Source organism: Eulemur rufifrons, unplaced genomic scaffold (assembly GCF_041146395.1).
Source record: "Eulemur rufifrons isolate Redbay unplaced genomic scaffold, OSU_ERuf_1 scaffold_107, whole genome shotgun sequence".
In the NCBI taxonomy this organism is placed as follows: domain Eukaryota; kingdom Metazoa; phylum Chordata; class Mammalia; order Primates; family Lemuridae; genus Eulemur; species Eulemur rufifrons.
Window position 1 is genome coordinate 25,628 of NW_027182889.1, and position 24,384 is coordinate 50,011.

Below are 24,384 nucleotides of genomic sequence, written 5' to 3' on the forward strand. Positions count from 1 at the left end.
CTCCCCACGCTCACGCAGCGGGGTGCGGCGGCCCTCGGGCCGGCCTGGCTGGCGGCACTCACCACGGGGATGTGGAGCTTGCTCAGCGGCTTGCCGTCCAGCAGGTAGGAGCCCGTGTAGGTGACGTACTCGGCGTAGCACTGGGGCGCCTGCGGCGTGATGTAGCACAGGATCTTGCGCTTCTCCTCGATCTTCTTCCGGATCTGCAGGTACTCAAAGTACGGGTTCGACCGGTCGCTGTGGTAGGGCTCGATGTCGTCGAGCTTGATGGCGTCCACGATGGCGGCCAGCGTCTGCTGGATCACCTCCCGCGTCTGCCGCGTGGGCGTGCTCAGCGGCTGCGGCTGCTGGCCCGAGCGCTGCAGGCGCCGCTTGCGCGGGTGCTGGGCCTGGGCGTCCTCGTCCTCGCACACACGGCCCCGCGCCCGGGCGGCCGGGGCGGCCGGGCCCAGCTCCTTCTCGGGGGGCGGCGTGCTCTGCTTGCTCTGGTTGGCCAGCATCTGTGCCCGCGTCCTGGTCATGCGCTGGGGGGTCTCCTCCACTCTGGGGGCCTTCGGGGCTTCGGCTGTGGGTTTTGGTTCTGGTTCTGCAGCTTCTGGCTGGACACTGCCCGGGGCGCCTTCGGCCGGGCCGGGGGCGGCGCCGTCCTGGGCACTGGCACCGTCCGCGGCGTGCGCCTGTGCCGCGCTGTCCGGGGCAGGGCTGTCAGGGGCACGGGGGGAGGTGGCGGGGGCGTCTTCGGCCTCAGCCCCGGCCTCCCCACCCCCTAGCGGGCGCTGTTCAGAGAGAATGGGCGCGGGCCCCGAGCTGGCGGCCACGTCCTCAGAGGCCTTCTCTTCCGGCACAGTCTCTGCCTCGGCCGCGGCCTCCGGGGCCACCCCCAGCTCTGGCTCTGCCGTGGGCTCGGGCTCCACGGGCAGCGGGGCGGACGCCGGCGCGGGAGGCGGCGCTGGCTGTTCCTCGGCCGCCAGTGCAGGGACGTCCCCACCGTTCACGACCACGGGGGCCCCTGGAGGAGTCTTTTCCGGAGGAGCAAGACTCTCTTCCACAGGCTCCGTTTCAACATCGGAAACATCCTTAGCCTGCAGAGGAAGCTCCGGCAGGGAGAAGGGCCCCAGGTCCAGGTCGTCCTCGGAGGTGGCGAAGGCGTCGGCCCAGGGCACGGGCTCCACCTGGCCAAGGGCAGACACAGACAGGTTGTGGCCGCTGTCCAGGAAGCTGCTTTCCAGGGGCCCCAGGGCTTCCACCTGGGTCACCGTGGTTACACAGGCGGGCTCGGGGGCCACGTCAAGGGGGGCTTCCGGAAGGGACTTACAGTTGCTGAAGAAGGACTCCAGCCGGGAGGGGGGCGCGTAAGGAGCTGCTTCTTCCGCGGTGGGGACAGCGGCGGGGACCGCGTCCACGCAGCCGTGCTTGACCTCCTCCAGTCCCGGCTCGGTGACGGGCAAAGGGTATGAGACGGGAGAGACGGGGTACGGGGGCTCGGAGGTGCCGAAAGGCCCCGGGGCGGCAGGGTGCAGGGACTCTGAGGGGCAGAAATGTTTCGGCGACTCTGGGAATCTCTGTGGAGACTTCAGCAAAAGGTCCGGCCCCACGGGCCAGCTGACGGGGTTGTCGGAGGTGCTCGCGATCAGGCCGGAAGAAAGAGCCTGCTCGGCGGGGTGGGCCCACTCCACGGGCTCCTCGGTGATGACGGTGCTGAACGGGCCCTCGTCCAGGGGCTCCAGGTAGCTGGGCTCCGGGGGGATGATGGCAGCTGTGGCCTGCTGGTCCTCCGTGGCGTCCAGAGGGAGGCCCAGGTCCGGGGGAAGGGCCCCTTCGAGGGAGGGGGCCAACAGCTCCCCTCTGGGAGGAGGGGAGGATTTTGCTTGTAAACTCGAGAAGACCCCATCTGGGGTCGGGGTGACGGTGACGACAGCCGTGGGTGGGCAGTGCAGAGCCTCGACTCGCGGGGAGGGGACGCCGTAGTCCGGGGAGTAACACCCTGGGGACAGGCACGCAAACTTGTCCGTGGGCACCGGGGGCAGGGCGGCCTTGTCCTCCAGCAGGTGCTGCCCGGGGGAGCCGTACCCGGCCGAGGCAGGGACACTCTGCTGCCTGAAGAGCTTGTCCCCAACGCTGAACTCATCCTCGGGGGTCCTCCGGATGTCCACGGAGATGGAGCGGTAAAGGTTTGTGGAGAGCGGCCTTGTGGGGGTCTGGCCGGGGTTCTCCGAGAGCCCACTGGAAGCCACAGAGAACCTGTCGAAAAAGGAGGGGGAGCAGGCGCTGGCGGGGGTGGCGGAGACGGGCAGTGCGTGCTGGGAGTCGGTGCAGTCGAACACCAGGTCGGGGTAGTCGTCGGCGCTGCAGGACGGGGTCCGGGGCGTGTGCATCACCTCCTCGTAGCTGGGGCAGGACACCACGGACGTGGGGGTGGGCACCCCGGTGGGCCGGCTCTGCTCGGGCCTGGGCGAGGCGGGCAGGACCTCCTTCACGTGGGGCCCCGCGAACCAGTCTTTGGAGTCCGCGGCTGGTCCCGCGTGTAGCTTATTTTCGGTGGCGGCGGGCGCTGGAGCCGACTCCTTGAGCTTCCTGTCTTTAAACGGAGGGTCCTGCCCCGGCGGTTTCTTGGAGGGGGCGTCCAGCCCCTTCTTGCGCCCGTCCTCCGCCAGCTTCAGCCTCTCCTTGAGCTTGGGGTCCCCAGAGCGGTGCCGCATCTTCTCCATCTGCTTCATCCTCTCCTTGTGCCGCTTGTGCCGCTCCTCGATCTCCAGGTCCTTCTGGGACAGCATCCTCTCAAAGCTGGTCATCATCAGGTCCCCGTCGCCCAGCAGCTTCTCCCTGGGCCTGGCGTCCCTCTTGCCCGGGTCCTTGGGCGGCGCCAGCCTCTCGCTGCCGTTGCTGACCCTCCCCGCGTCGCCCTTGTCCTTCTCCGCGCCCTCCTTGAGTTTCTCCTTCAGTCTGGCTTCGCCCGGCTTCAGGCCCTCGTCCCTGCACTTGTCCTTGCAGGCGCCGGCCGGGCTGTCCTTGTCCCTGGCCGCGGGCTTCGGCTCCTCCTTGTGGTGCCGCAGGAAGCCGTCCGCATGCTTGTCGCGGGGCCTCTCCCGCTCGTCCCGCCACCTGTCCCGGTGCCTGTCCCTCTTCTTCTTCTCCCGCAGGGCGTTGACGGCACTAGATCCGTACGGCTTCAGCTCCTTCTCTATTTTCTTGGAAGCTTCTCTTTCAGAATCGTTTTTGTCTTTCTTTTCGGTAGAAAACAATTCAATGGTTTTATCCAAGTCATCTTCTATTTCGGCTTTCACACTGTAGGAAACGGCAAACGCATCGGCGTCCAGGAAGTCCTTCTCGCACTGGCCGGCGTCCTTCCTGCCGCTGAGGTCCTTGAAGTCCTCGCTCTTCTCTCTCTTCTCGGCCTTCTCCCTCCTGGCTCGCTCCCGGTCGTGGCTCTTCTTGGACGAGGACGAGGAGTGCCGGTGTCTCTCCTTCTCCTTCAGCCTCTCGGGGAGGCAGGCGCCCTCCCGGACCTTGTCCTCCGGGGCCGGCTCCGCGAAGGACACCTCCAGCAGGCTGCTCAACGCCGCGTCCTGCCCGCGGTCCGTGAAGCTGTCGGAGGAGATCTCGCTGGTCTTGTCGTTGGAGTCTTCCCGGAACTCGTGGAGCGCCTCCTCCTCCAGCTTCTCCAGCAAGCTCTTCTCCGTCTCGGCGGCTCTCGAAGACTTTCTTTCTTTGGAATGTTCTTTGTCCGCCTTCTCCTTGTGCTTACTTTTGGCCTTGTCTTCGGTAGAGTGTTTCTTTTCGACCTTCTCAGGGAGCTTCTGTTTGTTTTTCTTTTCTTGGGTGGAGTCCACCGACACCCTGTCTTTCCTGTCCTTGTGTTTTTCTGCGGACTCTTTATCCTTCTTCTCCTTGTGCTTGTCGAAGAGCTTTTCTTTTCTGTCCTTGCCGCCCTCGACAGCCCCCCTGTCCTTGCGCTTGTCTCTGGGCTCCCTGTCCCTCTGCCTCTCCGAGTGCTGCTTGTCCGAGGACTTCCTGTGCCTGTCGGCGGCGCACGGCTCCCTGGCGTCCTCCCGCTCCTGCGGGCCGTCCCGCTGCGCCTCGCCGGCCTCGCCCAGCTTGAACCCGCTGGCCACGTACTCGTCCTTGTCGTCCTCGCTCTCGTCTGTGAAGATGTCTGCGATGTACCAGCTTTTCTCTTTACCCCTCTTCTCGTCTTTCTTTTCCGAGAAGTCTTCTGAGATAATTCCAGGGAAAGTCTTCTCTTTTTTTTCTTTCCCTTGGTCAAGAGATAATTTTCTTTCTTTGCCATGTATGTCTTTATGCTTTTCCTTGGCATCTTTTTTCTCTTTAAAACATTTATCGAATTCTTTGTCCTTCTGACATTTTTCAAGGATAGATTTTTCATTTTTGTCCTTGTCGCCGGACTTATCTTTGTATTTTTCTGGTTTCATTTTTTCCTTCCTCTCCTTATCGGGCATCTCCTTCCTCTCCCTCTCTCTCACGGGGTGGTGCCTCTCCCAGGCCTCCAGGCTCTTGCCGAAGTCGCAGTCGGACTTGTCCTTGAAGACGCCCTCGCAGCCGTGCTCCCGGGGCTCCTCCCTGTGCACCTCGTCCGGCTTCGCTCTGCCGTCCTTGCGCTCCTTGGCGCCCTCCAGCAGGTCCTTCCGGTCCCGCCCGCCCTCTGCGGACTCTCTCCTCTTCTTGTCCCTGTCTGGAAGGTAGCTGGGGAGGCCTTTATGCTTCTCCGCCTGGTCCTTCCTCTTCTCGGAGTTCTTATCCAGGTAGTCCCTGTCCTTCCTTCGGAAGAAGGCGTCTCGGTGGTCTCGCTTCTCCCGGGCCCTGCTGTCCCGCCTCCGCTCCCGGCTGTCCTCCTTCACCGTCTCCAAGATCAGCTTGGCCACAGAGTCGCTTTTGATGTCCCTGTAGTCCGTCACTGGCGAGTCCCAACTGTCCTCCCCTTTGAAATCAAAGGATGAATCGGACAAGTCGGAAAACCACCTTTCCTGCTGGTCGTCGGAAAGGCTGAATTTGGTGTCTTCGTTCTCCAGAAACTGGTTTTTGTTACAATATTCATCAAAAGCAGAGTCTTCTCTATAAACTTTTTCTTTTTTGAGTTTGTCTTTATCTTCTTTAAAAGACTTCTCTTTTGAAATTTTGTCCTCTTTTAAATCATTCTTTCTCTCTAATTTTGAGGGCCGGTCTTTTGACTTTTTCTTTCTTTCCTCTTTGTAGAGTCTCAGCTTTTCTTCTTTCGGAGACTTTTCCTTCACAGATTTCTCCTTTTCCGCTTTATTCAAACGGTCTTTTTCTTCTCGGAAAGACCTGCCAATGTCTTTGTTCATGTCTTTGATTCTCCTCAGGGACTTTTCCTCCTTGGAGACTTTTACCATCTCATCTTTAAAGAGCCATTCTTTTTCTTCTGATTTCATTTTGCTAAGTTTCTCCTCTTTCTTAAAGTGGTCTCTGTCGTGCTTTAATACTTTTAACTTATTTTCAGTGGAAATATCATTATCTAAAAGTATAGCCTTCTCTGGTTTTTGTTTGGAGTCCTCATACTCGTAAGTAAAACTTTTCAATTTAAGTTCCTGACTGACCGAACATTGTCCTTTCTCCTTGCTTTTGTGTTTATGTTTTGTTTTATGTTTTTTGATGACTTTGCCCTCCTTGTCCAGCTTGGGGATGACGCCGTCCACGGCGGGGTGGAAGGAGTTCTTCTTCTCGCACAGAGCGCTCTGCAGCCCGCCCCTCTTCCTGTGCTCCGGCTTCTTCCGCGCCGGCTTCAGCGACTCCACGCTGGAGCCCTCGGAGGAGTAATCAGACTCACTGGTCAGTCTCGTCCTTGTGGAGTCTGATAAAGAGCTGACCTCGGACCAGGCAGGGGAAGAAATGGTTTTCCAATTGTCCGTCCGCCAGTGCTTGGCGTGCTGGTCCGTGTGGTTGGGCTTGTGGGCTGCGGAGCTCCCGTGGGACGAGGTGGAGGAGGCGGACAGGGAGCTGAACAGGGAGGGGTCCTTCAGCACCAGGGGGGACTCCTTGAGGCAGCTGGAGCTCCCCACGGAGCCCCTGTCGTCCTCCTCGCTCTCCGAGCACTCGCTCTCGGACTCCGAGGAGCAGAACTTGTCGTTCCTCTTTCCAAACCGAACCTCCTTGCCTTTTGTTTCCTTCTTTCGCTTCTTTTTCACTTTGTTTTTTTCCTTCTGCTGCTTGGCATTCGCCGGCTCTCGTGTCTTATTGCCGGGCAGCATCGTGTGCGCCGAGAGCCTCAGCTTTTCCCCCGTCCCCACGGCGACACTCACGTCCTCCTCGTCCGACGTATCTGACAAGATGCGATGGGACGCTTTCTTTGGTGCAATCGTGTTGTTTTTAGTGTAACTTTTAACTTCCATTTTGGGTATAGAAATGAAACTATTCGACTTGGTCTCTTTCCTGTAGTCCTTTTTTAGCAAGTGCTTGTCGTCCACTGGAGGGACCCTGTCCTGCTCGTCATCCTCGTCAAACTCATACTCGTCCTTGACGGGGGTCACCGTTTTCTGCGGCTCTGGATTCTTGGCCTTGTGCTTGGGGCCCTTTTCAAACTCAGAGTCCGTGTTGTTGCCGTCCACGGAACTGGAGGGTGCGAAGGATGGGGCGTCCTCCTCTTCTGAGCTCTCTGTGGGGGCAGGAAGGCAGAGGTCAGAGCGGGTTCTAGACAACTCCGCAGCAACAGCCAGGGCAAGGCAGCTCCGCGGACGAGCCCTGCAGAAAGGCCTCCCAAAGCCCGGTCGCTCCAGGGAGGGAGGGAGACCTGGCCGCCCACACCTGCGCCTGGCACAGCACTGCTCTCCCCCGAGTGAAACCCGAGACCAACCACAGGTGGAAGAAAACCAGAGACAGGTTTGCTCCGAGACTGCCCTGGCACCTTAGTGGTGAGACCGCCGGCTTCTCGGCAGTGAAACCCCTGGGCAAGGGCCCCCGTGTCCCAAGTTCCTGGGGACGCTGTGCGCAGATCTGCAGACGCAACACCACGTGCCGACCCTGCGGCGCTGCTCCTGCCATCACGGCAGGAACGGAAAGCACCGGCCCCCGCTCCCCGCCCGCACACGCGGTCCAGGCGGCCCAACTCACCCGTCGAGCTCTCTTCACTGGACGTGTAGGTGCCTTTGCCCAGCAGGAGGTTCACCATGGTTGGGGAATTGGCTACCTTCAGCGGCGTCTCGCCCTTCCTGTTGCTCTGCTGAGGGTTCCCTCCGTAGCGCAGCAGCAGCTTCACCACCTGCAAAACACGGGCAGCTGCATCAGCGAGCTGTCTGGAACACGCCCACTCTGTCACTTCCGTATGTAACCGCCGCCACGGCAAGACTCCTGTGTTCAGCCCGAGAGCAGCCCCTGGAGGCCTGAGTGTGTGGGCGCTGTGTGCTCAGCCACCGTCTGAGGGCGTCTCTGTGCACCCAGCAAGGCCGTTCCCCTTCCGAGGGTGTGGCGGGTCTCTGCCTTGCTCCGGGTACTCTCCTACCACTCCTCTGTGGCGAGCGGACACTGCCCACGAGTCTTCTCAGAGGCTGTCCCCTCCCACCAGCCACAGCCAGCACTGCAGAGCCCAAGTGGCCGTGGAACGTTCTGGCAGCTTAGGGGGGAGTTGTTATTGGGGTGGGGGTGGGGACACAAAACAGAGGAAACAAATACCAAGTTTCTGCAAGCTGGTTTATTTTTTTATTTTCATTTACATTAGAAAATAACCTCTTCCTTGCTTGATTTTACACGGGTAAGGATGGTCACAGGAAGGACAAAACACCCACGGTGACATTCCAGCAACTCTGTTCCACTGCGTGTGCTCCACACGCCCAGCACAGTGACTCACTGAGCTCAAGTATTAAATTTAATCTCGACTTTAGTCCCGTCTGAGATTAGAGCATTCAGAGTCTTTAATAAAGTTTCGTGTAAACTCTCGTCACTCACAGACTCATTTCCACGTAGCACGTTGCGCTCCGCACTGCTCGACCAGCTCAGCGCTCTGTGCGCACCAGTGGCCCACAGCGGCGGTGACGCGTCACCACAGCCCAGACTCACAGCTCTGGAGGTCAGAGGCCCACAGCCAGCCCCCTGACCGGGCCAGTGCCAGCGTGCCCGCAGGGGCTGGCTCCTCCCTCTCCCACCACGCGAGCCGCTGGCACAATTCAGCTCCTTGCGGGGCGGGACTGAGGGCCGCGTCCCCAGCTGCTGGCGCCACCAATTCCTGGGCCCCTTCGTTTAAGGCCAGCAGTGCAGGTCGGGGGCCGCCTGGCTCCCACTCGCCCCTGCTGCTTCTGGGATCTGGCCCAGCCAGCAGAGGCTCTCAAGCTCTAAGGACTCGGGTGGTCACTCTGTGCCTGCCCCGGTGATCCGGGACCACGTCCCCACACGGAGCCTCACACCCGCAGGCTCCAGGGTCACAGCAGGGACAGCCCGGGGGCCACCAGCTTCCTACTTCACCATGTTTCCACGGTGTTTGACATTTTCCATAATGAAAAGTTTAGAAATGAGAATTACAGAGGTATAAAGACTGAAAGGAGGACCCCACCCGGCCTCATTCCCTGCCCCCTCCCCCCAGGGACTGTGTGGCAAATCCCAGACATGGCATCAACTTTTTCAGTATGTTTTTCTCAGAGGGCCTTTAAAAAACAAATAAAACAAACCACAATGCTGTTATCGTTAACTAAAAATTTAACGGTAATTTTTTAACATCAAATACACACTCAATGTTTAGATTTCCCCAGTTGTCTCAGAAACCTGTTAATTCCGAGCCCCTCACCACGGCCCGTCCCCGCAACTACATTCCTTGCACCCAGATGCGGGGGGTTCCTGCCACCTCCCGCAACGCCAGGCAGGGCCGCTGCGCAGCACGAGGACGTTCGCAGGCAGGGCCGTCTCCCCCCACACTCAGGCTGTCCTGGCTGGGGCTGGGGCTCTGCACGGGGCCGCTGGCAGCAGATCAGTTAGACCCCAGCAGCTGTGGGCCAGCCCCGCTGTCCAGCAGGCGAGGTGGGCCGGGCACATCGCCTAGGTCTCTGGCCTCTGACCTGGCAGCAGCCACGTGCCCGTGGAGGCCACGTCCTCCCTGCGCTCCCTGCTCCCAGGCTGCTCACAACGGTCACCTTCCTAAGCTCCATTCTCTCGGCCTGTGTGCCGGCTACACCTCCTGGCACAACCTCTTTCCAGACCCTGCAGGGTCTGCCCGGCGGGTCTAACAGTGCCGCGGTAACGCGCTGGCCCAGCAGCCGCCCCAGCTCTGCCTCCATTTGGGCGCCACCGTTCACCCCCCAAAATCCAACCAGACCCACGTGGCCAGTGGACACGAGCCTTTTACACGTGCTTTAGGTGGTACCACCTGTCAGAATCAGGAGGCCGTCCAGGTGCTAACCTGGGTTGAGAACGCCAGGGCAGGCAGAGGGACAGCTAGGCAAAGCCTCCCCCCAGTGCCAACACCTCAGCAGCTGGGACACAGGAGCACGAAGCCACACAACAGTCCAGACGTCAGAGTACAGACCAGACGGGAGGGCCGAGGGAAGATGCCAACCTTGTAGTGCCCGTTGTTGGCGGCATCGTGCAAAGGTGTGTCGTCGTCCAGGCCCTTGGTGTTCACCTCCGCACCCGCGGCCAGCAGCTGCTTCGCGACATCGTAGTAGCCCCGGTTACACGCCTCGTGCAGCGCCGTCCAGCCTGGAAGCAGACACTTGGGACATACGTCATTGAATCCTCGAGAACCTCACTCCACTTTTTTTCTTTTTTTTTGAGACAGAGTCTCACTTTGTTGCCCAGGCTAGAGTGTTGTGGCGTCAGCCTAGCTCACAGCAACCTCAGACTCCTGGGCTCAAGCGATCCTCCTGCCTCAGCCTCCCGAGTAGCTGGGACTACAGGCATGCGCCACCATGCCTGGCTAATTTTTTATATATATATTTTTAGTCATCCAGCTAATTTCTTTCTATTTTTAGTAGAGACAGGGTCTCGCTCTTGCTTGGGCTGGTCTCGAACTCCTGAGCTTGAACAATCCTCCTGCCTCGGCCTCCCAGAGTGCTGGGATGACAGGCGTGAGCCGCCGCACCTGGCCCAACTCACTGCTGTCTCCTGAGGCAGTGCCCGTGTGTACTGAATGACCAGGGACAGAGGCCGGGGCAGGGCGGCTGCCTGCGCGGAAGGACTATGGTCTGGGTGCTGGCCCAGAGGAGGGCTCAGTCCCCTTCCCTGTGGTCCCTGTGAGCACCTGAGTCCCTGCGTGTGGCCTGCAGATTAGCAGCCTCTGTGGTGACAGCCCCGCAGTGCAGGGAACTGTGAACACACAGTGTGACCAACAAGAGCCTCATCCCTGGCTGTCAATCAACACAGAGAGAAGAAAAACCTCTCACCCTGAAACCAGGGAAACTGAGGCCGAGACAGCTCTTGCTGAGCCCACAGCCAGTGTGGCTACGGCACCAGCGTGAGAACACGGCTCGCCCCATGGAGCAGCCTTCAGCGCTTTGCAAAAGCTTCATTTAGAAAAACTGCCTTACAGAAAACGGTGCTAAATTAGTATGAGTCAGCTGCAAGCAGGGCAGCGGGAAACATCTAGAAGGATTCCATATGGAAGCCACTTCCCTGATCTTCCGTTCTAACTCCACTGTGAACAGATAGCTCTGGAGTGTGGGTGACGCATCAGTGTGGTGGGAGTTATTTTACGCAAAAAAAAAAAAAAAAAAAAAAACAAACCCCCACAAAACCAAAACCAAAAAAAAAATAAATAAATAAAATAAAACCACCCGAACTCACGGGGCCCTTAAAACGAGTGGGGCCCTTGGCCCCTGTCAGATCTGGGGAGCAGGCCCGGCTGCAACCGAAAATGGGGGGTATGGTCTGGTCCTGTCTCCCTGCAGTGTCAGGGAAAGGGGTCTCTGCCGGGGACGCAGCTACAGCTGCCGCACAGTAGGAGCCAGAGCCCACAGGGGCCAGGACCTGGGGTCTCCTAAGACAGGAGACTAAAAATCTTTAATTCCTTAGTTCTCTTAAAACTAATGAAAACCACGAATGATTTATAATTACACTGGTACAAGCAGCCCCAACCACGCACACGCATCCCCACGCGGGCCTGGGGCCTGGTCAGTGCACGCTGGCCTGGCCGGCCCTCGGGTGGCGCAGGGACCACTCACCCGCGAAGTCCTTGACGTTGACGTCTGCCCCCTCGCTGATGAGCTCCTTGATGCGCCGCGCGTCCCCCCGGATGGCGGCCCGGTGCAGGCGGGTCTCCCCTCGCTCGTTTCTCTTGTTCACCTTGTCTTTGGTCTTGGAGGCCGAGCTGGGCGTCCCCTTCTGGCACACTGCAGACTGGGAGGGGTGCTTTGGTGTTGTGTCTACTGCAGGCCAAGGAGGGGACAGGGGGTGTCACTGCGTAGCAACCTCGAGAACTGGGCCATTTTCAGGAGGTGAAGGGGCCGCCTCTGCATGGGGGCCCGTCCCGGGAGCACAGCGTCCCCAGGGACCACGGTGTCCCCGGGGGGAGGGGGGGCAGGCAGAGCACCCCCCAGTCGCGGGGCCAGCCCTCCCACCAGCTCACCTGGGCTGTGTGCAGACTCCTCGGCTGTCATCTGCATGAGGAGAGCCACCTGCTGGCGCTCTGAGAGCGGGCAGCCAGCTCGGATCCCGGACAGCCCCACGCCGAACAGCAGCCCGGCCTTGCGGGTGGCCGGCTCCTTCTTAATCCTCTTCCGCTCGGGACCCTGCTTCTCTGTGGGGCGGGCGGAGGAGAGAGGGAGGCGAGGTTTCATGCCACCGAGTCCTCGGAGCCCAGGCCCTCACCTAGCGTTACGGAGCCCCTGCGTCCACTGACAGACTTACGGAGCGGAGGGAGGGTCCGCCAGCGGGAGAGCAGGTCGGTGTTGGGAACATAAGCCGCCCACCCTCACCGCTCGGCAGGAACCGAGTCAGGACACGCGCGCCACAGCCCAGCAAGGCGGCTGAGCCTGGGCCCCGACCACCTTCACTCACTCAGCACCTCTCCTGAGCTCCCCAGACCTCGCGCCACACACGAGCGGTGGGACGGCTTGGCACCAGTGCCCTGGCTCACACAGGACAGGTCTCTAAGTACACGTGTCTCTAATTAAGTTCCGCCTTCCCCATCCCTCCTCCAAACAAACAGTGCAGATATAAAATGGCAGACACAGTTTAAAAATACATAAATAAATCAAGGCCAACTTGTCAGTACTGTACCTTTCTTCTTGCTTCTAGGAACCTCCATTTCATGCCATGGTGCTTCGAGGAGCGTACCAGCCTTGCAGTACCACAACATGGACTGAGCTGGAGGCATCTAAAGGCATCAACACAGAGCACTAACAAGATACGATGCAACAGCTGGCGCTTCCGTCTTAGCCTCCGCGTAACAAGCAAGCCCTAGCTCGTCTGACCCGCTACCAAGTGCCCTGCCGACCTGGGGGTCCTGCGCTGTGCCGCTGCGAGAGGAGGCAGGGGTGGGGGAGCAGAGACCCCAGCACCCTGGTCAGGAGCACAGACGCTGCCTCTTCCTCTGCCCTTGCAGGTGCCCTCCTGGTGACGCCATCGGGGACCAGGCTCTCTGAGCCTGGGTGCAGGGCCAAGATGGCTTGGGGGTGCTCTGGGTCATGGGGTGCCAATCGCAGGCGTGCGAGCCTGACGCGGGGAAGGAGGGTTGCCACGGGAGACGCAGGTCTCTTAAGTTCTCCCGGGAGGTTCCCTTCCTCTCCCGCTAGCACACCACGCAGCCCTCTCTTCAGGGCCTAACTGGCTCCCTGGGCTGGCGTGTGGCCCTAGAGAAGCGGGTGACGTCTGTAAAACAGGGACTCAACGGGTCACACGCCGGCCTGGTCAGAGGCTGGCCTCCAGCTCCCAGGACAACAGCCCCTCGCTGCTCGCCCTGGCCCCGCCGGCGCCTCCACCGCAGCCGCCTGTGCCAGAGCCACTCGCGCCCTGCCGAGAATGCCGACTTCTGTGCTCACGCGACAAGCCTGCAGGCAGAAAAATGCCCAGCTACTCTGCCAGCTCCACAACTCACAGGTAAACCCCAAGGACCGCAGTGGCCACCGCCACCTAGTTTGTAAGCAACCCATGATGCACAGATCTGAGGAAGGAAGAAAGTTCCAGAAACCACCTGAACATTGGTGCTGGCCCCTCAATCCACCTGTAAACTGTCAAATGCAGTGATGAGGGAAGTGGCCTTGTCCCCGGCCCCAGGTCTGTACGTGACCAGGAGCCCACAGACAGCCCCCGCTCAGGGCCAGGAGCCCAGGGAAGCTCCGCAAATGAACCACACTTCAGAAGGGCCTCTGGGCCACTGTCATTGGCTGGCGTGTGTGTTGTGCAGGTCTCTATGCGCGTCCCTGTGCTCCCAACTCACACCCCAGCCCCCCGCACCCGATGACCCTGTCCACGGCGGTGTCCACACAAGGACAGCAGCAGGCCTGAGCCTCCCCTTCCAGGGAAGGGGTGAGGCTGCGGAGCCTCCCTGTGCCAAGGGGCCTCGGGCTGCCCCAGGGGCTTCCACACAGACGCCCACAGGTCCCCTCTCCCTGCAGGAAGGCCCAGAATCGCCAGGGAAGCCAGGACTCTGTGTGTGGCCCCTGCCCCCCTGACCGAGCTGAGCAGAGACAGGTTAAGAGACCTGCCCCTCCCGCCCCCACCCAGAGCAGTGGGGTCTAATGCTCTGGACGCAGAGCCAGGGCGGGACTGGGCTGGGTGTGCCCGGACCCCCCAGTGCACACGTTGCCATGCTTCCGAGGTCAAGGGGACCGGGCAGGAGTGCACCAGTCAGTCTGGACAGGACCCCACCCTGAGCGTCCCCTTGAGAGGCAGCTGGAACCACCAGGGTTCTTCTGCCAGGACGGCTTCCTGCCCCACGCAGGACTTGCCCACTCCCGCAGGGTGGCCTATGTCACCCAGGCCTATGTCAGGTGTGTGACGGTTGTGTGCAAGACCGAGCGGGACTTTCCGGGTGGCCCCGCAGCCTGGGATTCAGGGACAGGGACGCACGGCTCCTGCTGCCCACTCACTGCCTCAGTAGAGAAGGACTGAGTTCACTCCCCCTCGCGGCCAGGACAGCTGAGGAAGGTGCGGGGGCCCCGCCGCGCCCTCGGTGGTGGAGCCTGGTGCTGGAGCCCCAGCAGGGATGGCACTCTGCCCCCACAGCCCCCCACAGCTGTGACCAGGACATCTTACTCGTCCTGACACGGAAATAGAATCCAGTGTGAACCGAGACCTCTTGAGATGCCAATTTCTCCACCCCGAAACCGGCACCTGCAGCTACGAGCGTCTAGAAGGGCCGACCACGCACCTCCCCACGCTCGGGACCAGCAGAGCTGCGTGTCTGTGGGGTCTGGGGCGCCTGCCGAGGGGGCCTGGGGGAGGGGAAGGCACCACCGCAGCCCCGTCCCCAGGCACAGAGACGACGTCCACTCTCCGCACTGGCCCAGCCAGGCCCTGCGGGGCATCCGCATCACCACACGGGACAGAAGGGACCCGCAGAGGGGACACCTGCCGCTTGCCGGTACCTCAGCCTGGAGGGCTACGGGGCCCATGCAGAGCTGCGTGCCCAGCGAGAAAGCCCCGGGCCTGCGGGGGGAGGGGAGTGGGGAGCCACTCAGAGCTGCCACGCGGGACAACCAGCAAGTGCCTTAGGGGTGCTGCTAATTTCTGCTTCTGTTGCCCCACGGAAGCACAGGAGGATTCGTGAGTTTGCCGCACGGCACATGCCAAGGTGCAAACTGAAAAGCTGACAGGCCCAGGAAGCACTGGAGTCCACACTACAGCACCAGGTGTGGCTGTGCCTCTGACCCCCAGGCCCCTCCGAAGTGCCCTGCGGTCACTCATGGGGCTCTGAGGGTGACGGCCGTGTGCAGCCGGGGCCCAGGGCCGGGGGTGGCCGAGGACAGCGCTGGCTGGGAACAGCCAGCCCCGACTCTACCAGCCACCCTGGGCCAGTCTGTGCGCTGTCATCCCTGGCCCTGTGGCCTTCCCGGCACGCTGGCGACACGCAGATGTCCCTGTGGCACTTCCGTCGGGCTGACACGAGCCCCGACAGCCACCTGCTGATTGAGAAACAAGGCTTGTGTCTCTACGGCACGTCTCTGAGCACAGGCTCCGCGGCTGGCCCTGTGCGGTGTTTTGTCACCAGCCGGCACGTGGAAGAGAACGAGGACCCACCGGGCCATGGCTGGGCGTCCCGGAACTGCTGGAGCGAGGCCCGTTCCTGGGCTGGGGCTGTCCCGAGACCGGGGTTCGGAAGTTGGGGCGCACTCCTGTCCCCGCGCCCATCACAGAAAAGGCTTCCCGAGGCGCAGCGTCTTCTGGCAGCACGTGGACTGGCGTGAGCCCGGGCAGCTCCTGCCGCGGCACCGGCTCCGGCTCCCGCACGCGGCCGGAAAGGCCGTGGGACCACCTGACGCTGCTCTGCAGGCGACTTCCCGACGCAGCACTCCTGTGTGTGACCGTCTTTCCTCCTGCTTCTAACTCACTGCGCCTCCTGAACCCGAGCACTCGTGTCTTCGCAGACCTTGAGGCTCTCCGTTGTCATCTTTTGGCGTCGCTCTCGGCCCTCTGGACCTCGGTGAGGGGTGGGTGTCGCGCCCATCCCCCTCCACACCTCCCCTACCTCCCCTACCTCTCCCCCCTCCCCCTCTCCTCCCGCTTCTCCGAGCAGCCACTTTGGTGGGAACTTTCAATTCACTGAGTCTTTCTTACATTGTATCTAATAAACTATACAATCTGTCCACTGAGTTAATTTTAGTGATACTTTGCATTTCCAGATATTCTATTCATGCGTCTCAAACATCTGCATAATCTTCTTTGACAGTTATTTTTTGATTCTCTCCTTACTGCCCTGTCCTGATTCACACTGTGTGTCACCATCCCAACGTCTGAGGTCCTGGGGCTGACCCCGCTGACCTCTCAGGACAACCTGCTTCCTGGTGGTCTGTGACCACGACTGGACACTGGAAACCAGGCGTCCTGTCCTGCAGACGACTCGCTTCGCTCCGGTCAGGGGCCTCAGGGACCACCTGGCATTTCCAACAGCACAAAGCAGGAGAGACCCGAATGCCAGCCCTGGCAGAGGACAGGCCTAGGGTTAGCAGCCTCTGGGGTGCCCTCTCAAAGCCCCGCGTCCCTTCTTGGCACCTGCTAGATGACAAGAAGGGCCTTGGCTGAGAGACAGTGTCCCCCGACAGCCCAGGGTCCCCAAGAGCTGCACCCCCGAGGGCCTAGGACCTCCCCTGCAGGCCGCGGGCCTGGCTCTGAGGCAGAGACCTCCCAGTCTGGGCCCCGGGGACTCCTGTGAGGGTGTGTGAACCTCAGCCTCCCGTGGGAAAGAATGCTGCTCACAGTAATCATTTAGTATCTCTAATTTCTCGGCTTTTCCTGCAAGACAGTTTTTTGTTTTTTGTTTTTTTTTACAAGACACGGTCTGCGACGTTGCCAAAATAGGAAGATCTGTGACTCCTGTGTCCCACCACAAAACCCTAAGACCTCGCTCTATTCTTGACTGCACTCTGTAAGGGAGCACTGGGATGGTGACACTGAGTGACAGGCCCACTGCCCGCGTCCCGACAGCCCGCGTGGCTGACCGACCAGAGGAGGGTCCCGCCGCCATCCCGGCACTTCCCTTTGCTGCACTTGGCCTCAAAAACACGCTTTCCACACTCAACACCCGGCCTAACCGCGACGTCCAATCATGAAACACAGTGAGTGCTTCTGGCCAAGGCGCCTCAGTTGCAGACGGCCGGCTAGACGGACGACCCAGACCAGGCCATCCGTCACAAAGGGGACGGCCACGTCCCCCTCAGCGTCAGGCTCGATGCTCCAGTGTTTCCAAGCGAGAACACAACGACATTCCACTTAACACACCCTCCAAACGCAGCGAGTCGCACATGCACACGAACGCCCCGCACGAGTCGGGCCTGGTCCCCGGGCCAGCGATGGCTGGTGTCTCTGCTCGCTCCTCCCGACGACCATCCCCGCGTGCTTAGAGAAAGAGGGGCCGCCCCGAGCAGGGAGGGCCTGGGGTCCCCGCCCCGAGCAGGGAGGAGGAGCCGACTCCGGTCTCCTTTCTGCTTTAGCGTGTCCTGCGGCACAGGTGAGCGGGTCGCAGAGGCCAGGCAGTGGCACTGGCTCCCGGCCACGTGACCCCTGCAGGTCTCCCTCTCTCTAGGCTGAGGGTGACAAGGCAAGGAGGGTCCTGATCCCACAGGATGCGGCGGGTCATGTGAGGCGGATGAGGCTCCCGGCGTCACTGACATAGGAGGTGACAGCAGCAAGAACACAGGACGGTGAGGCAGCCATAGGGCCCAGCCCCCAGTCTCAGCGCCGCAGGGTCCTGCCCCACCCTCTTCCCCTGGCTGACTGCGCTCTGCGCCCTCCTGTCGTGACGAGCCACTGCTGTCAGGGCAACGCTGCACTGAGTCCTGGGAGTCCTCCCAGCAAACTACGGAACCTGGGGGGCTCGTGGCCCCGACCCACCCATGTCACGTCGGCAGCACGGGCCTGGCCCCCAGCCCCAGCGTGCTTCCGAGGGGCCCTCGGGGAGGCCTTTCCTGCAGCCTGGGAAACGCAGAGCTCGGAGCAGAAAGAGCCTCCCCCTGCTCGTCCACACTTCCCTCGCACAAGAAGAAACCGACCAAGTCCAGAGAGGAAAGGTGGCTGCTGGGAAACAGTGTGGCCAGAGGTCAGTCGTGGAATTCTTTATTTTGCCTGGACGTGCTTCTCCCTAAGGAAGGTCATCCCCAGAGCTGCACCAGGACCCAGCCAGCCGCCTGCAGCCTCGGCCACCACAGCTGTTCACGCTGCTCCACCATCCACCGTCAGACCCTTTTGCACAAAGGACTTCACCTCTCTTCAGAGCCTGACCTGCTGCCACAGACACTCAGGACAGCGCCAGCCCCTGGCCCCACCCACGCCCTCCTCAGCGGCCGGTCAGGGCCGTCGGCTCTCCCGAGCTGCTGCAGGGTCAGGGGTTGGCAGGGCCCAGGCCCAGCCAAGAAGCACAAGGAAGAGTCTGCCGAGGCTTCTGGGAAGGGAAGGCACAGAAGTGACAGTTCCTGCACGTGCTCATGGGAGGAGCTGGGCAGAGAAAGCCACGGGCGCAGGGCCTGGCCTCGCCCGGCTGGACGCAGCTCTGCGAGACAGCACCTGTGTGCTCAGCTCTTCACTGCTGTGTGGCGACGTCCCCTGGGCACCCCACACCCTGGGTCACGCGCCCTCCAGCCAGAGGCTCACGGGCACCTTCCTGGGCTGGGCTTCCCACACTGCAGGCTCTGCTTTCTCCGCCCGCCGGGGTCCAACAGCTCAGGGTCTCGCTGTCGGCTGAGGAGGATGAGTGAAGCCTCGTCACCTTCACACGCTTGTCCACTCTAGCGCCAAGCAGGGCACAGTGTCTGGGCTCCAGGAAGTCCTGCCGCAGCCTGCGCCAAGCCCACCCCTTCCTTCCAGGAACAGGCCGGCCCAGAGCAGGAGACACAATAGCGCAGCCCCCACACAGGGACTAGGAGTGAACGGGATTTCAGGAAACCGGTGAGTGTCCCCAAACACACAGCACTGAGCACATGTGCGTTTACACGTCAACACTGCCCAACAAACACCACAGAGCCAGAGTCTTACTCACAAAGTAAAAAAGAAAAAAAATCTTAATTTTTTCTTTTATTCCAAAGAAACCTTTTGGAGTTGGGAGGGTGAGCCGCTTCCAGCTCACGATGCTGCTCTGACGAGGCCCTCCCCGGGGAAGCAGAGCCCACCTACGGGTCCCGGTGGAAAGAAGACAGACTCAAGCTCATGGAACAGAGCCAGGAAAACACACAATGGAGCGAGAGGCTTCCGCGGGAACCCTGGAGAGGTCAGGCGGTATTTAAACCACCTCAACAATATTCACTTAAAGATTGTTAAGTTTTTCGTAACAGACATACAACCAAGTAGACAGACAGTACAATCCGAAGCAAACCCCAGACAGACCATTGCATCACGAATATTTTCTGTGATAAATTTCTCTAAACTGAGACCAGCCTCAGGCTGGTGGCCGACACACCTCAGAAGCAGAAGCAGGAGGCCCGGGCGGGCCGGCGGCCGAGGGGTCAGGGAAGGTGGGGGGGGGGTCTCCTCCCACCGGGCTGTGCCGCCCTCACCCACGCGGGAAGCCAGATGGAGCGGCCGCCCCTGCGTCCCCCCCATCCCCCGTACCCGCAGCCCTGATGGAACCAGGTTCTGAAAGCTGCTCCTGCCCAGGGCTGTGGCAGGTGCAGAGATGATCCTGCTGCAGGTATGTCCACCTGGACAACCACGGAGCCCCCGACACCGTGCACACACCCCGAGGTGTGACTGCGGAGTGGACTGGCTTTAACTGGCTCCTCTGACGCTCAGCAGACGGCGCGAGGCCCTTGGCCACCTGCAGCCCCTACTAAGCACTGCACAGGCCGCACCTCCTGTGGGCGGGACCACAGGGGGCCGAGTCCCGGCGTCTAGGAAGCAGGAGACCACCCCAGGGCAGCCCTGTGGTCCCAGGGAGGGAGGCTCAGCTGCATCCTCCCACTCACACCTGGTCCCTCCCCCTCAGTGATGGGCACCTGGTGGCACCTTCCCAACAGAGAGTGCTGCCCAGACGCAGGAGGGGGCCTGGCGGGGCAGACACCTGGGGGCACAGCCCGCACCTGCCCAGGCCCCTCCACAGGGCCAGTGACTGCCTCTCTCTGCCTCATGGCCAAGCCCCCACCTCCAGGGAGGTCGGCTCTCTAGGTCTGTCCCCTGGGGACCCTCCCGCAGCACCAGGGGACCAGAGAGGACTGTCCTGTCTGTCACTCGTCCTGGCAGCGCCACAGAGCAGGCGTGTGCCTCACTCTACCAGGTGTGTGCAGTGAGCACCCAGCTCAGGAGTGCCGCTTACAGGACACGGAGACAGGGCAGACACGTCCCGGGGAGTGAGAACCAGCCCGGCTCCCAGCACTGGGCAGTGGCTGCGATTCACTCACGGGTTCAAGAGGTTCCCGGGGAGAACCGAGCCTCTGACACCAGCACTGCTGGGCCCCAGGTGCACCCGGTCACTGCACGGGGACATACAGCTCTGAGACGTCGGCCAAGCAGACACGTGACAAAGCCACGCGTCAAGACCGGCTCCGAAGGATGACAGCCGTGGGAACGCAAATACTCCACTCCTTACGTGCTTTTCCACACAGCTCTTGCCCGGAAAGTTCTATCTGCAGAACGTTGTTTCCTTCTCTCCTACCTCGCGGGGACTCTGCCCTGCCCTCACCGGGGCTGCAGCCACAGCAAAAGGAAACGGAGGGAAAACGCGCGATCCTGTGCGTGCTCAGCGCTGCGCCAGAGAACACCTTGCAGATCCCACGGCGGACGAGAGCCGCTCGGGCACTGGCGGGGCTGGGGGCCCAGCAGCAGAGACAGCGGCCCCGGAAGAGGACTCCTTCCCCCCACCACGAGGACACCTGGCCCGCCAGCCAGGGTGGGCACGCCTGGGGCACGCACCAGCCCGCGTGAGCCACTCGGGGGTGACGGGAACATCACCCTTGCCCACGGCTCTCCCAGGGAGCTGAGCATGAACACCGTGTTGTTAGTTCTCCAGCCGGACTTCCAGAGGGTCCACGGAAACATCCATCTCAGAGGTCTGCTACCAGCCTCACGTGACCACTACCCAGAAAGCTAATAACCAAGTACGAATGCGACACTGTTACAACCACAATCAGCATGGCACCAACAGGAAACCGGGTTTTCAGGCCTGGTCTGATCCTCTCCAGCCCTAAAGCCCACGCGTGCACAGGACCCCAGCAGCCCGTCCGAGGAGGGGCCGAGGCCAGCCCACGTCCACCTCCTGGGCCTCCCCCTGCTTGGTGGGCGCTGTCTGCTGCTGGGAAGAACCGCTTGCTCCTGCCACGGCCCAGCGTCTCTGCCGCCTTCTGGACCCAAGCACGCTGTCCCAGGGACGGCTGCCGCCTGCACCTCCTCACCTCCTCCCTCGCAGCCCGTCTGGGAAAACCAGCCCATCTGCTGGCCTGGACTCAGCACAGCCTCCCCCGCGACTGTGAGCATGACCCGGGAGCGCCCTGCTCAGTAGGGCGGGCGAAGGGCCTGCGGCCACCACATGACTCCAAAGGCCAAGGTTCCCACACGCTGCCAGTGGAGCCCGTTTCCGGGCCCCTTCCTGCACCGCTGCTCCCCGGTGCTCCCACTCACCGCCACAAGCTCCCTGTCCCGGGCGTGGCCACTGCCGCTGCCCTGCAGCAGCAACTCCTACAGTCTGAGACGGCCAGAGACGGAGCCCAGGGCCGGCTCAGTCACCGAGGCTCATGGCCAGCCTGGTGAGCCGCCGCCCCGCCTCACCCCACCCCGCAGGGCTGCAGAACTGGCAGGACGGGAGGCCTGGGGTGGGCAGGAGGGCGGGGCAGGGAAGCCCGGGCTTGCTCACCCTGCAGCTCAAGACAGAACCAACCTGACAGCTCGCACCCCGAGGGGCACTGACCCCTGCCGCGGGCACACGCGAGGGAAGGGGCGGCCCTGCCCTGCAGCCGCAGACCACACCCGCACTCGGGAAGGCTGCGCGGCTCCCGTCACTCTCGGGGCTCCCTCTGGTTTTACTACAGACAATGGAGTTTGATTTCTGTGCCTCTGCAGCCCTGAGGAAAGCCACGTCTCCCCCCGTGTCCAACCGTCAGGGACTGACGGAGCAGAGCACCCAGGGCCGCCAGGGCTGGACGTGCCAGGAGGCTCCACCGTGAGCACCAGCCGGTGGGCCTGGACCCCAGGGGCAGAGGCTGCAGCACCCGGGGGCCTGTTTTCCGTCCTTGCTGCCCCTCGCCCAGGGCTGGTCTGGAGAGGCCCGTGCACAGCAGGACTCCGGGGACGGGTCCCAGCGCGGAGCCAGGGGGGCGGGAGGAGCGCGGAGGCGCGGCTGGTACCTGTGTCCGAGTCCTTCTGCTCTCCATTGGCCCCCACAGGGAAGGGCAGCTTCCGCTTGGTGGCGCGCTCCCTCACCTCCTTGCCGCCATCGCTGCGGTCCAGCTTCGGGGTCTTGGTTAGAGAAACTTTATCTTTATCCTAGAAAAGAAAGTGATGTTTTCAGACATCATTCCCAAATTAAATTCTCAAAATCGTCACACCTACTGAGATGTCACGCCATGTGCCCAGAGAAACAAACCTTGTGTGTGGGCAGGGACTGGCGCCCACCCGGCTCACGGCTGGGCTCCTGCTCTGGGCGAGCGAGCGGCCCCGGGAGCCCACCGACCGCAGGGGCTTCGACCAGGAGCTCAGGGGGCCCTGAGTCCACGTGGACCCCACACCTGCGAGGCTCTCGGGAAATCACTGCTGACCAGTGTTCTTGGTCACGCGAAGAACGCAGGGTAGACAGAGACACGAGGGATTAAATAACGAGGAGAAACAAGATCTGAGCCTCCTTTAAAAACAAAAACAAAAAGGAGCGCTGCGCAACCCCATTTCCCGCCACTGGCTCTCCCGGAACAAGGGTCAGACTTGGCCTGGGAGCACCGGCGCTGGTGCTGGCTGTGCTGCAGCTGTGCCTCCGCTGGCGGTTCCAGATGCCACCCCCACGGCCCCCACTCCACCGTGTGGCCTGTCAGCAGCAGGAGAGCCGTGGGGAGGGTCCCCGCTGGTGTGCGGCTGGCAGGGACTGTCCCCAGCTGGGCACCGACTGAGAAGCCCCAGCTCCAACCCCAGCCCCAAGTCCAACCTTGAGCAAGCCTCGGACTTCTGTGTGCCTCAGTGGCACCATCTGCAGAATGGAGGACACGCCCACCTCAGAGTGGACCGAGGAGGAGGAGGGAGCCAGCGCAAGACAGCCCAGGTCGCAGGGCTTCCTGTGACTTCCGCAGTCTCCTCAACTGCCTCGCATGAGGGAGGCACGAAGCTCACAGCACAGATGTGGGGACGGCAGAACACAGAGCGGGGGGGGGGGGGGGCGGCCCCACCCCGAAGCCCAGGTAGGTGCTGGCCGAGGCAGGGGCCCTGGCTGCAGCGCCAGGAGAGCTCGGCCCCCGGCACCCGGCACCGCCAGGCCCAGCGCAGCAGGCGGCCCTGGGAACGGCACCTTCCCTCCCGGGGCCACCACACAGCTCGGCAAACTGGCACTGCCCGAGGGAAGACGCCAGGGCAGCACCGACCCAGGCCTGCCGAGCGCCAGGTCCATCGTGCTGCCACAGGTGGGGACGACGTGGTCACTGGAGTCCATGCTCCCCTCCTCACCAGCAAGCTTCCTTTCTGGAACTTTCCCAGGCTAACGGGCAGCAAACACTGAGCAGTCTCCCGTGCTGCCCAGCCAGGACGCACGCCCACTCCTGGGAGGAAGCCTCTGGCATGGCCGGTCCAACACCACACGGACCAGACCTGGCAGTTAATCAGAGACACCCCTGAGCGCCTGAGGTCTCGGCCAGGACACGCTGCCAGCGCTAAGGGCTCCTGGTGTTGGAGAGGGGCCGCCCGGCAGACCTCCCGGGACCCAGGGCCGAGAGTACGACACTGACCCTGACGGTGGTGGCGCCAGGACACAGCACACCTGCCATCTGGCAGCAACTCCCCTAAGCCCTGCGATCGTCCACCCTGGAGAGCAGCCCCCACTGGGGGTGACGGAGGCACACCTACCCTGGGTTACCCCAACACTAGGAAAGAAGGAAACGCATTGGTAAAAACTCCAATCTATCACAGAACACCTTCCTACCGAGAAAACTCGTGGCCCCCTTGGTGGGTTTTACCAAACTTTCAAAGAAGACATAGTACCCACCGGGCACAGAGACTCACGCCTGCAATCCCAGTGCTTTGGGAGGCCAAGGCAGGAGGATTTCCTGAGGCCAGGAGTTTGAGACCAGCTTGGGCAACTTAGCAAGACCCTGTCTCAGGAAAAAAAAAAAAAAAAAAAAAGAAAGAAAGAAAGAAAGGGAAAAAAGAGAAGAAACAGGCGGGGATGGAGAAGAGGGAATACTCCCAACTCATTTTAAGAGGCTGCCATAGTGCTAATCCCAGGACATGATGACGGTACTCCATAAAAACAAAATTATAAACCAATAGACCTCATGAACAGAAAAATGCTGAGCACATATAAGCAATTCTGATCCATGGATATATAAAAAATACAAATAAAAACTAAGGATTCAAGAATGCAGGAAATTAAAAATCGACGTATTTTATGTCAAGAAGATAAAGGAAAGCCAACTGTGTGATCATTTCAGGAGCCACAGAAAAGGCCCGTGATGCCGTCCACCCTGCTCCTGAGCTCTCAGCAGGCCGGGGCAAAGGGAACGTCCCCAAGCTGACACAAGGCCTGCAGGGAATCCCAGCTGCTGACTACAGACTGAAATGCAGAAGACTGAATGTTTTCCCCTAAGATCCAGATCGAGGCAAGGCTGCCTATATTCACATCTACTGAAAAACAAAAAACAATTTTTTAAATGAGCAAAA

The 24,384-nt window shown here is 61.3% G+C and overlaps 1 protein-coding gene across 2 annotated transcripts in view; it reads right to left on the reverse strand.

Annotated features, from left to right (window-relative positions):
* ANKRD11 (ankyrin repeat domain containing 11) overlaps positions 1 to 24,384 on the reverse strand; it is a 163,202-nt gene that overhangs the window by 7,201 nt on the left and 131,617 nt on the right. The window contains exons 1-7 of one of the 2 annotated variants that reach the window (XM_069464767.1): positions 21,876 to 21,967; positions 12,172 to 12,268; positions 11,519 to 11,689; positions 11,115 to 11,318; positions 9,512 to 9,654; positions 7,084 to 7,231; positions 63 to 6,628 (exon numbers count right to left, since the gene is read on the reverse strand). In XM_069464767.1, coding sequence (XP_069320868.1) covers positions 63 to 6,628; positions 7,084 to 7,231; positions 9,512 to 9,654; positions 11,115 to 11,318; positions 11,519 to 11,689; positions 12,172 to 12,268; positions 21,876 to 21,902 — 7,356 coding nt within the window. In that variant the 5' untranslated portion in view covers positions 21,903 to 21,967. Of the gene's footprint in view, positions 1 to 62; positions 6,629 to 7,083; positions 7,232 to 9,511; positions 9,655 to 11,114; positions 11,319 to 11,518; positions 11,690 to 12,171; positions 12,269 to 21,875; positions 22,015 to 24,384 lie in introns of those variants that run through there. The other variant, XM_069464766.1, reaches the window with a different exon arrangement.